Raw genomic sequence first — 13,330 nt, 5'->3', positions numbered from 1 at the left:
CCAAAAGGCAAGAAGTAATGCTGACTTCAACTTAAAGTAATATACTTTTGTTCATCTTTGCAAGTAAATGAGCAGTCAGATTTGCTGACTTGTTGCTGTTAGGCAATGTTAGACAATGCTTTTATAAGTCCTAATTAGAATCAATCTGGTTCAGTGTCCTATCTGAGATGAAGTAATTTGGAGCTGCCACATAAAAGGGGATTGCTTATGCCCCTGGCACTAATTCATGGCTGGGTTGGCAATGGCTTCCTGTTCAAAGATGTCAGTTGACAGCAGGGAAGTTTAGGATGCTTACCATTGCAAAAAAAAGATCTCTGGGAAGCTCCTAATTTTTTTTCTGTATTAAAAGGTTTTTTTTTTTTTTTTTTTTAATTCTGATAAAAATACATATAACATAGCAATCACTATGGAAATTATATGGAGGCTCTTTGAAAAATTAAAAATAGAATTACCATATGATACAGTAATTCCACTACTTAGTGTTTGCTCAAGGAAAATGAAAAGATATATGCACCCCTATGTTTATTGCAGCAATATTTACAATAGCCAAGCTACGGAAGCAACCCAAGTATACATTGATAGATGAATAGATTAAGAAAGTGTGTGTGTGTGTGTGTGTGTGTGTGTGTGTAATGGAATATTAGTCATAAAAAAGAATGAGATCTTGCCACTTGCAACAATGTGGATAGTCTTAAAGGGTATTATGTTAAGTGAAATAAGTCAGAGGCAAATACCATATGATTTCACTTATATGTGTAATATAAAAACAAAAATAAAAACCAGAAACAGACCCATAAATACAGAAAACAAACTGGTGGTTTCCAGGGAGAGGCACAAACTTCCAGTTTTAAAATAAGTTAAAGGGTGCCTGGGTGGCTCAGGCATCAGGTTAGGCATCCGACTTCAGCTCAGGTCATGATCTCGCAGTTTGTGGGTTCAAGCCCCATGTCAGGCTCTGTGCTGACAGCTTGCTCAGAGCCTGTCTGCTCCAGATTCTCTCTCCCTTTCTCTCTGTCCTTCCCCCACCCCCCACACACACTCTGTCTTTGTATCTCTCAAAAATAAATAAACATGAAAAAAATAATTAAAAAAAATAAGTTCAGTCATGGAGATGAAAAGTATGGCATGGGGAATATAGTCAATAATATTTTGATGGCATATGCTGACAGATGGTAACTACACTTATCATGGTGAGCACTGAGTAATGTGTAGAATTGTCAAGTCACTATGTTGTACACCTGAAACTAATATAACATTGTATGTCAACTATGCTTCATAATAAAAATTTTAAATATATATATATATATATATATATATATATATATACACATATACATACATACACACACACACACACATACATATGCACATAACATAAAACTTTCCATTGTAATCATTTTTAAGTGTGCAATTCTGTGGCATTAACTACATTCACATTGGTGTGTAGCCATCACCACTGTCCATTTCTAGAACTTGTTCATTCCAAACTGAAACTCCATACCCGTTTAACAGTAGCTCCCCATTCCTCCCTTCCCCCCCAATTCCTTGGCAACTACCATTCTACATTCTGTCTCTATGACTTTGACTACTCTAGGTACCTCATAAGTTGAACTATACAATATTTGTCTTTTTGTATCTGGCTTATTTTACTTAGCATAATGCCTTCAAGATTCATCCGTGTTGTAGCATGTGTCAGGATTTTCTTTTCAAGGCTGAATAATAGTCCGTTGAATGTATATACCACATTTTATTCATCCATTCATCCATTGATGGACATTTAGATCTTTTCCACATTTTGACTATCATAAACATTCTTCTGTGAACATTGGTGTACAGATAGCTCAAGTTCCTGCTTTCAGTTCTTTGATATATACCTAGGAGTGGAACTGCTAAGTCATATGGCAGTTCTATGATTAACTTTTTGAGGAACCTCCATATGGTGTTCCATAGTGGCTGCACCATTTATTCCCACTAGCAGTGCGTAGGTTTTCAATTTCACCACATCCTTGCCCAACATTTGTTTTCTGGGGGGTTTTGGTAATAGCCATCCCAATGACTGTGAAGTGGTATCTCACTGTGGTTTTGCTTTTCATTTCCCTAATGATTAGTGATGCTGAGCATCTTTTCATGTGCTTCTTAGGCATTTATATGTTTTCTTTGAAGAAATGTCTGTTCCAGTCCTTTGCCCATTTTTCAATTAGGTTGTTTGGTTGTGGCTGAATTTTATCCAATGAGTCTTTTAATTGGCAAATACTTTTTTTTAAATCTTTATTTATCTTTGAGAAAGAGAGCTAACGAGCAGGGGAGGAACAGAGAGGGAGACACAGAATCTGAAGCAGGCTCCAGGCTCTGAGCTGTCAGCACAGCTGACCTGACGCAGGGCACGAACCTATGAACAGCAAGTTCATGACCTGAGCCGAAGTTGGATGCTTAACTGGCTGAGCCACCCAGGTGCCCCTTATTGGCAAACACTTTAAAGAAGGTATTTGTTGCATGATGCCTTATGAATATATGCCCATTTGTCTTATTTATTTAAAAAAATCTCACTTGGGCACCTGGGTGGTTCAGTCGGTTGAGCATCCAACTCTTGATCTCAGTTCAGGTCATAATCTCATGGTTTGTGATACCGAGCCCCACATTATCACGGAGCCTGCTTGGGATTCTCTCTCTTCCTCTCTCTCTCTGCATCTCCCCAGCTCCTATCCTCTCTCTCTCAAAATAAATAAATAAACTTAAAAAATAAAGTAAAAAGTAAAAAGAATCTTTGTACACATAGGTAGATAGATGTATATCAATATATAAATAATATATATATATTTTTTTTATCCCAACAGTATATCCTTTCAGGCTCTGATGACTTTAACCTGTATATGTGGAGAATTCCTGCAGATCCAGAAGCAGGTGAGTATATCCTTAGTATGAACCTACTTAATGTTGGCTCTACTGACCTTTGGCATGCTGTACCCTGAAAGGACTGATCTGTAGCAATAGAGGATGATATTTCTCTCTTAAGGAATAAGCTTATCAGAAAAGCAACCAAAGGAAACGAGCATAAAAATTAGAAGCCAGATTTCACTCTAACCTTCATACAGATCCTTACTGACATAGTGATGCTCAGATTTTTTTCCTCCTAAGAACTTTTCTTTAGACTTCATAGATTTCCATTATGTCCATTTTCACACCTGTAATATTTTTATCTTGCTTTTACATGCTTTTTCTTTATTATCCATCTGCACATTCCTGTTTGTTATGTACAAAGAGTTGTTAGGGCCTCTTCCTTTCCTTTGGCCTCCCTGGTGATGTCAAGTAAAGGGAAACTTTCTTTGTTGATGGATAGGCTCACTCCCTGGATTTGGCTGACCCCAGATATCGAAGAAATTAGGAAGAAATATTTCTGCATTTTCTCTAGATGTATTCTGAAAAACACCTGCAGCTTTCCATAAATTTGGATCTAAGCCATCTATGCTTTCAAACAGCATGGATTGTTCTTCATTCTTGATAATAGTGTCCTCGGCTCAGTTGAGTCTTATACTGGTTGCTTCCTACTGGTAGGAAAATGTCTATTTTTTATTCTCAAGGACAGCTCAATATAGCCATCTGCTCCAGTGATACATGGCATCAAACTGGAAAATGGCCATTAGGAAAGTAATAGGAGACTAAGCCAAGTGTAGTACATAAAATTTGTCTAGTGCTCAGAGTTTAGGGAAGTTGTTGGCTTGCCCATTACCAAATTAACAATATTGTTACCAAATATCTGCCTTTCAAAACTTGTTGAAGCCTACTTTTGATGTAACTATCCTATTACTGTGGTCTGGTTACTAAACAAGTTGCAAAAGGCCTTTTTTCCCTTCTGGAATTTGGAAAGCATGAGGGAAGCAGCTTACCTGTGAAGCACGACCAGATGGGACAGCAGCAGTCTATCTGAACCAAAGCGGTATTCTAGCTCTAGAGGTAGTTCTGTAGTAGGTCTCCTACCCCCCTAATCTTCTAGATTGATTAGCTGGGAAGTAGTCTTTGGGCTTAATTTTATCTTTTACCTGATCTAAAAAAGCTCTTAATTATTAAGTCAATGTGACTTTTAAAATAGAAAGTGGACAACCCCCTTCCTGTGGTACTGTTCTCTGGAATCTTTTTCATGTTTGTATAAAGAGAGAACAGAGAAGATTTAGCAATGGTAGTCTAGGTTTTTTTCCTCTCCTAGCTAATTTTTGTACTGATTTAGGGTATGGGCCACAATTAGGCTGACTTTTGTTTTTTTAGAGGGAGAGAGAGAGAGAGAGAGTGTGTGAGCACACACGAGTAGGGGAGAGGCAGAAGGAGCAAGAGAGAATCCTAAGCAGGCTTTCACTTGGCGTGGAGTCTGACATAGGGCTCAATCCCACGGCTCTGGGATCATGACTTGATCCAAAATCAAGAGTCGGACACTCAACTGACCAAGCCACCCAGGCACCCCAGGCTGACTTTTTAAGTATAGATACCTATGCAGTCTTGGAGTTGGCAGGGACCTGATAGCTGATTTAGGATTCCAATATTAAAACCAGGATATGGATACCTAGACTTTCCAAGTATTTTTATAGGCACAGCTGCTTTAAAGGAATTCAGTTCTAAATTCTCAAATTCCATGTGTATTCTTTCATAAAATCAGTATTCCTAAGAAAGTACCCATTCTCCTTCCCCACTTCCCCCTTTCCCTTCTACTTTAGAAAACAAAACAAAACACCCAGAAAACCTTTCAGAAATTTACTCCATAAATTTCTGACCATTTGAACCCTAGAACATTGTGCATTGCTGTGAGGTATATAAACCTCCAAGTTGCAAAAATATATTAGGCTGAAATTGGGGGGGGGGGGTGTAGGTAATGTGGCAATATTATTTCAAGGAGGAAAAAAGAATAATGTAAATTTTCTATTAAAAAAGGACTAACGGGGCACCTGGGTGGCTCAGTCGGGTAAGCGTCCAACTTCGGCTCAGGTCATGATCTCTCATTTCGTGAGTTGGAGCCCTGCATCAGGCTCAATGCTGTCAGAGCCCACTTCGGATCATCTGTACCCCCAACCTCCCTGCCCCTCCCCTGCTCGCACATGCACGCACACTCTCTTTCTCTCTCTTAAGAATGAACAAACATTTGTTTTTAAAAAAGGATTCGTAGGACTAGATCCAGCAGAGGAAGCAGTAGGTAGCTCCTGCCATAAAGGTGTCAGAGAGCTGCGGCAACAAAGCGTGCTAGAAGAACTCAAATTCTGGAGAAGGAAGAGCCCTTCCTAGCCGAGCAGAAAGTGCTGACCTTTGTCTTTCCTAGGCGCATCTGGGCGGAGGCTGCAGATTGGGCTGCCTCAGGCAGGCTGCTGGGGGTCAGAAGAAATCAGAATTTGCAATGACCACATGGGTTGATATGACAGAGTACAATCTAGGAGTGCCTCAAACCCATGGCCATTCTTCCCCGTAGGACTTTTGCTGAGTGCTGGGGTTGTCCTGGGAGCTAGGGGGCTGGGCTGGAGAGGCAAAATTCAGTTCCCACCTTAACACAGCGTTTTGGAGGCAAAGGCTCCCTAGTGGGAGGGGCCTGCTCCACTGGGCATTTGCCAGATTGTGAACCTGCACAGGAAAGGAGGATAAAGAGCTAAGCTTAAAATTTCCAAAGGACAGAACATTCAGAACAGCGGACAACAGAGACTTGTCAGACTCCCCATTAAAAGCCCAGGAGGCTTACACTTGAGAATGAGGCTGGACCAGAAAGGCTGAATGAGATCGTGCAATCTTCTGGTGCTTAGGACACAGACTCCAGTTAGAGGAAGGCACCTGCCACATATACCCTCCAGGTCTTGCCTTTGAGACCTCTGAAACCAGAAGTAGACTTATTCCTACTAAAAAAGCAACCAAGCCCTGACCTAGTTCCTCTTGATTAGATTGAGGATGATCAGCTCCTTACCTTATTTTCTATAGAGTGGAATGGGTATGGAGGAAATCAGCTTTAGTCTGTTAGTCTTCTTGGACTGCTATAACAAAATCGCACAAAATGGGTGACTTTAAGAGCAGAAATGTATTTTCTCTCACAGTTCTGGAGGTTAGAAGTCCAAGGTCAAGATGCTGGCAAGTTTGATTTCTCCTGAGGCTTCTCTTCTTGGCTTGCAAATGACCACCTTCTCACTGTGTTCTCACATGGCCTTTTCTCTGTGCACACACATTACTGGTGTCCCTCCTTTTTATGAGGACACCAGTCCTATTGGAGTAGAGTCCTACCCTTATGACTCCATGTAACTTTAATTACTTCCTTAAAAGCCTTATATCCAAATACAGTCACATTGGGAATTAGGGCTTCAACATTTGTATCTGGGGGAGACATTTCAGTCCATAGCAGTCTCTATGGTTGTCTCTCCCTCCCCCCACCATACACACACACACACACACTCAGTGTCCAGCATACAATAAAAAATTATGAGGCATAAAAATGTGGCCACTAATAAAGAGGGAAAAAATAATCAGTAGGAGCCAACCCACAAAATTATCCATATATTGAAGCTAACAGATAAAGACCTTAAATATTATAAATGTGATAAAGAAAATAGAAGAAACATGGAGAATCTCAATGGAGAATTGGAATCTATTTAGAAAACAATTATGTAGACATTCTAAAACTGAAAACTGTATCTAAAACTAAGAATGCATTCGGTGGATTTAACCTACAGTGGACAGGCTTGTGAATAGAAGGCAGGTCAATAAAAAATATCAAAGGTCAATGAGAACAGAGAATGGAAAGAGCAGAACAGTGTAAGAGACAAGTGGAACACAGATGATCTAGCATATATGAAATTGAAGTCCCAGAAGTATAAGAGAGAAAATGAAGCAGAAACAATATATGAAGAGGTAATAGCTAAAATAATTTCCCCAAACAAATGAAATATACTAATTTTCAGATTCAAGAAACTCAGTAATCACAAACAGGATAAATACAGCACACTTAGGCACATCATAAGTCAAACTCTGGAAAACAAAAGATAATGAGAAACCAAAAGCAGCCTAAGAAAATGTACAAATCACTTATAAATGAGCAACAATAAGAGTGATGGCCAAATTATGGAAGTCATAATATAATAGAATGACATCTCTAAAGTGCTTAGAGAATTAAAATCTGCCAACCCAGAATTCTATATCCAGGGAAAATATCTACCAAAAATGTAGGTTTAATAAAGACATGTTTGCAAAGAAATTATAGAATTTTAATGTAATCACTTACAGGCTTCAATGAATTAATGCATCTATATACTGAGCGTTGACAGGTGCCAACATCATAAAAAGAAAAGCAATTAGACATTGTGTGCCTCCTGATAAAAGAGTACAATACTACTAATAGGCTTGCCAAATAAAACAACTCTGAATAAAACTTCAGGATCCAGCTTTCAGTTTGCAGGAAGCACAGAGGACAGAGGAGCAAATTGTGCTATGGTGTGAGGATACCATCCACAAAACCCAGACTGTCAGAAATGATAGGTCAAATGGCCTGTTTTCTCCAATAAATACATTCTAATGAGAAAAAGAGCGGATGGACAGGAGGAAACCTATTGTTTAAGAAATGTAAAAGACATTAAATAAAACAAAAACCAGGCAAAACTGAAGTTTTAGAAATGCACACTTGGATGAATAAAATTATTAACAATGCAGAGAGGTGATTAATATAGCAATCAGGATAATAGTTGATTAAGGGGGTGGGAAAGGGTTGTAATTGGAATGAGGCACATGGGGCATGAAAATGGCCAGAAAATATTCCAAGTTTTGACCTGGATGTTGGTTATAAAGGGTGTTCAACTTTATGAATCTCCACTTTTTGAGCTATTTTCTAGATATTTTTTTAATTCCTCAAGAAAAAAAGAAAAATTAATAAATACTTATGAATCAAAGAATAAATCACAATAGAAATATAATTTTCTCAACTAAATAAAGATGAAAACATGAGATCCCAGCATTCATCCCATGAACACTGCATGGATATTTGGCCAGATCAGTGGTCTATAAAATTTTCTGTTCACATACCCAACCCCACAATCATTTTTTCTTGAGTTATAACTTACATATATTTAAGTACACTTTTATTGAGGAATAACTTAAAACCTCTGCCAGGATATCCATCATGATAAAGTGCTTGTTCCCCCAGGGTAATGCCAGTGACTAGAAAGTTCTTCCATAAGTCTTACTCTGTTTCCTGGTACTTTCTTGAGTGCTGGCTTAATGAGAATGGCCCTTCTTCCTCTTCATAGCTTTTTACTCATTTGAAGGTAGCACTCATGTGCTCTTCTAGATCTTCTCCAGAGATAGCACCCCCCATGTTTAGTTTAGCAGTTCTTCAAAGAGATGATGTTTGTTTTCTTTGCTATACTGATTTCTCTCCTCTGGATTTGTTCTACCTCTGTTTAAGGGTTCACTGAATAAGCTCAACAGATGAAGTCTGACCAGGGAAAATCTTGGCTCCTTGATATTTAGTGTGCTACCGGGTGTTTCAGGAAATACACTCGGCATCACTCAAGCTGTTTTTGGAGGCCCCAGAACCCGTGATCTGCTCATACTTAGAGTTGGCTAGGAACTCTGTGGTTTCCACATGGGCTGTGGTTGGCTCTGGATTCCCATCCTTTACTTGATGCTTGGGTTTCTTTGTACACAAGTGAAGAATAGGACGTTATGATTACCTTTCTTGTTGGATTCGCTAACTGGTAACGGAGGGGTTTGTTTTCTCTGTATTGCCCTTCAACATTAGTCTATCACAATAAGTCTGCCCCTTTGATCATTGTCTTGCTTTGTGTGTAAGCACCTTTTTGCATTATTTTTTGTGAACCTTGGCTCATTTAGTGAATGCAGCCTTCCTGCCACTCTTCTGACAACCCACCCACATTCTTTTCTTTTCCCTTGTTCATATATCTTTCCTTTTCCTTTCTATTCTTTTTATTCTTTCTTCATAACTTTCACTATTTTTATAAGTAAGTACTTCTTTTTAATCAAAATAATACAGGTATATATTTTTAAGTCAAATAATATTACAAAACTTTTTTCTTTTTTTTTTAAACACAACAGTTCCTTTCTTTTCCTGTAACTCCTGATATCTTTGAATTTTCAATATTGGACATTCTCTATTGACTTTCTGCTCTTGAAATCAGCTACTTTCCCCGAATGGGAATCTTTGAGCTAGTGGTATTTGCTTGGTAGTTAAGCCATGATTCTAAGAGCCAAATAGGAGAATAGAGCTATGGCTCTCACAGATCTATACACAGATTTGTATTTAATCCCACCCCGAGGTCTCTGAGGTCTCTGCCTGTGTGGGGAATGGGCAGTTTCCTGGCCATGTGTGCTCAGAGGGGAGCATAATGGTATAACTGCCTCTTTATACAGGCTCTCAACTCCTCCTGTTTTGAGCCCTACTCTTAAACCTGGCTTCAGGGATATTTAGAACCCCTCATTTTTATATGTAACCTCTCTATTTAAATGTTAGCAATGAATTTGTAACTTTAAAAACATTCAGCAGTGTTCGGCAAGCCAAGCATAGTATATGAGGTAGATGCAGCCTTTGGGTTCTAGCTTTGAATGGTCAGATGACAAAAAGTCTGAGGGGAAATTCCTACTTTAATCTATGGCCTCTTTGATTTAAACAAAATATGGATGAGGCCGAGCTCACTCACTCTATGCATGCCTGCCTGCCACTTGAACAGAAGATACTAAGGCAGGCTAATATGGGGAAACTCTCTTGCTTATATGCCTTAATAAGACAAGCCATCAGCACTTAACGCATGCCTACTGTATGCTTTGCAGGGCATACCAAATGCTGAGAGAACTAGTGGAGAGAAGTCCTGAGTGTGAGCCAAAAGCAAGGGCATCCTTTTCTTCTCCACTCTCCTGTTCACAAAGACTGAAAATCACTGGGGGAACTCCAGTTCCAAACTCCAAAGAGCTGAAATGTATTTATTATATAAATGGTACTGATTTAACAAACTGGCTAAGTAATCTGCTTAGGGCTTCCCAGTAGGCTGAGGAAATCATTTTGAGATATAAGACCTAATACCACCATAAAACTAGCTACCTGGCAAGAGTAGGCTGTTTTTTACTTGATATCAAATAACTCATTTTCACTGAGAACAAACTGAGGGTTGATGGGGGGTGGGAGGGAGGGTAGGGTGGGTGATGGGCATTGAGGAGGGCACCTTTTGGGATGAGCACTGGGTATTGTATGGAAACCAATTTGACAATTTCATATTAAAAAAATAACTCATTTTCTAGAAATCTCTCTAAAAATTAGAGGAATGAGTAGAACTGGGAATTTTGCTGTGGCAAAGAACAGCCCCATCAGAATGTTTTGCTCTTCTGAAGTACATAGGAAGAGCATCTTTTTTACGTGGTCATTCTGAAGCTAAAATAAACAGACCAACAGTTATGTATAGAGCCAGTGTGGTGTATTGGAAAAAGCATTAGGCTTAAAATCATACCTGGATTCAAGTCCAGTGCTGCCACTAACTGGCTGATTGAGTTACCTTACAGCAATTGTCTGAGCGTTAGTTTCTTCTGTAAAAATGCTTCTCCTCCCATGAAATGATTTAACAGTTTTGGGAGCTTTCCGAAAACTATGCGTTTCAAATGTAAGACATTGTTACTGCTATGTATATTAAGATACTAGCTCCCTAGTAACTTAGGTATGGAAGTAATGAAGTTTGGCAACATGTGGTGGAGGTGGGTGTCTCTGGAAAATCTTCATATTACTTTCTCCTTCCCTTTCCCCTAATTCTTGTTGTAAAGATCTTTAGGGTTTTCACAGATAGAGTTGCTTCCCTTGAGATATGCCTCTATGCTAAGACCTTACTATTTATGGAAAGAAGCATAATGTAATAGAGTTGGTAGGCCTGTGTTTGAACACCTGATCCATTTGTCTTCTGGATTAGCCTTCGGAAAAATTGTTTAACCGTGCCAAACTTACTTCTTCATCTGTAAAGGAAGAATATTAGCAATATAAACAGTACAACCGTAGTAATAATATCTACCTTCTTAGGGATATTGTTGAGGGTTATTCAATAGCTACTCTATAATGATATTTCTCGTGAAGAAAGCTTTCTCCCTTTTAACTTTTCTCTGAGAAACTCCTTAGAATCCAAGACATTGCCTTCCTCTGGTGCCCTTGTGAATGGCCATTTGAGTTGTTCTTGCATGAGGGTTGCTCTTGATTCATCAGTAGTTAAAGAGGGGGAAAGTTCTATGACAGATTTTTCCCTGAATAGAGGGGAAAAACATGCAGTTTCACTGCCCAGTTGCTGCAGCCACCCCCACGGCCAGCAGGCCAAGGATGTAGGCTGGAAACAGCTGTACGTGCATTTTCACAGGCCCTGCACATGTGTGCGTGCTCTGTCTCTCCTCCTTTTTCTAGACATGCGTTCACTCTCAGTGGGTTAGGCCTGGGCATCTGCTTCTTCCTCCCTTGTAGCTGGAAGACAACTGTTTTAATTGGTCACGAGTAGTTGGTTGCAAACGCATGGGAAGTACAGACGATGAAAGAGGAACTAGTATAAACTGACTTTTTGAGCAGTTAAGCGCTGCAGTCTGTGGGGTTCTTGGAGCTTTTCTGACAGCACTGGCTGTCCTCGTCTGGCTGTTTTTAAACTCCTAGGTGGTTAGGTGCCTCCCCACGAGGCAGCCACTGCTCTCTGTATTGTCAGGACCCTGATTGTACTTCTTATGGTTTGTTTGAAACTTAGGGACTCAGGGAGTGTTCACTCAGGCCTTTTGGAATTACTGAGGTTATTTGAACAACCCTTTTAGCTATAGCACGGAAAGAAGTAGTCCCTTGCCCCTCAGAGCAGTAACATCTTAATTCTACTAGTGGTGTCAGGAATGAAATAGATTAATTGCCTCAACAGATACTCCCCAAAATTATTATTTTGGTAATAATAGCTTTAGCTTCCCCCTCCAAGGCTTGTTCCAGAGAAGATGATGAGGGGATTTACTTCAATTTGTTCACTTCCTAATTATCCGAACATAAGACATTATGCAAAGCACTACAGGTGATTGAAAGAATAAATACTTTCTTGGCTGCAAAGAACTTCCAGTCTGAGAAAGATGAGAAAAGGGTGTGTGTGTGAACACACTTAATTTAAAAGTGGGTTCCAAAGCCCATAGAAAAGGTCATTAAGGGAGTCTTGAAGAGATGTGGAGGATCAGTAAAGTTTTCATGGAATTAGCATTTCAGAGGATTGTGAAGCATAAGGAGGAGTTAGCCCCTTTATTTCCCCATTCTTACTATCGTACAACTGCTGTAAAAGAAACCTCCAACACCGACAAAGGGAAGATGGAGAAACACTTGACAATCCACACATTGGGTGATGGAGCCCACTAACAAAGATTAGGTCTTGTCCAGTATATTTATATTCCACAGGCACATCTTTTCATTCATTTGACAAATGTTTATTGACAACCTACTCTACACGGGCAGTGTTCTAAAGTGTTGGGATATACAGCAAAGGAACAAAAGATCCCTGCCATCATGGAGCTTATACTCTACCAAGAGAAGCAAACCATAAACAGTAGACACAGTAGGGGCACCTGGCTCAGTCGGAGGAACGTGCAACTCTTGATCTGGCGATCGTGGTAAGTTTAAGCCCCACACTGAGTGTAGAGATTACTTAAATAAATAAATAAACTTAAAAAAAAACAGTAGACACAGTAAATTATGTCTAAAAAGTTAGAAGTGCTATGGAAAATAAATAGAGTGGAACAAGGAGGATAGGAAGTGGTATGGAGGGGGCAGGGAAATGTAATTTTTTTTAGATAGGATGTTCAGTATAGACCTCTTTGAGGAGATCCCGTTTGAGCAAAACTTCCAAGTGGTAAGGCAGTTAGCCATGCAGAAATCTGGGGGAAGAGTATTTTAGGTAGAACTAGTGCAAAGTTCTGAAGCGAAACTGTGCCTCATGTGTTTGAGAAACAACAAGGAAATCAATGTGTTGAAGCGGAGTGAGGGAGGGGGGAATAGTAGGGGTTGAAGTCACAGAGGTAAGTGGGGCGCAGGGAGTGTCCCTATAGGCTGTTACTGTGGGTGAAACGGGGGAGCCATTAGAGAATTCTGAGCAGAGGAGTGACACAATCCAGCTTATTTTAACGGCATCGCTCTAGCTGCTGAGTTGAGGATAGATGGTGGGAGTGGGGCTGCCAAAGATAGGAGTGAGGACAAGTAGGAGTCTCACATAACACAGGTGACTGGTGATGGTGGCTCGAGCCAAGGTAATAGAGGTTTTGAAGGGAAATGCATCAGGATTTCCTGATAGATTTGCCAGGGGAAGAGGGGAAGCAGGTAGCATTTGAGATGTCT

General features: G+C 39.8%; 1 protein-coding gene across 3 annotated transcripts in view; it reads left to right on the top strand.

The window, feature by feature from the left end:
- The window catches only part of DCAF5 (DDB1 and CUL4 associated factor 5), a 106,929-nt gene that overhangs the window by 75,633 nt on the left and 17,966 nt on the right, over positions 1–13,330 (top strand). For all 3 annotated transcript variants that reach the window (XM_060620138.3, XM_060620137.3, XM_060620139.3), the window contains exon 7: positions 2,835–2,901. In XM_060620138.3, coding sequence (XP_060476121.1) covers positions 2,835–2,901 — 67 coding nt within the window. The remainder of the gene's footprint in view (positions 1–2,834; positions 2,902–13,330) is intronic.

This window comes from Panthera onca, chromosome B3, assembly GCF_046562875.1.
Source record: "Panthera onca isolate mPanOnc1 chromosome B3, mPanOnc1 haplotype 2, whole genome shotgun sequence".
NCBI lineage: Eukaryota > Metazoa > Chordata > Mammalia > Carnivora > Felidae > Panthera > Panthera onca.
This window is presented reverse-complemented; position numbering and strand designations above follow the sequence as displayed.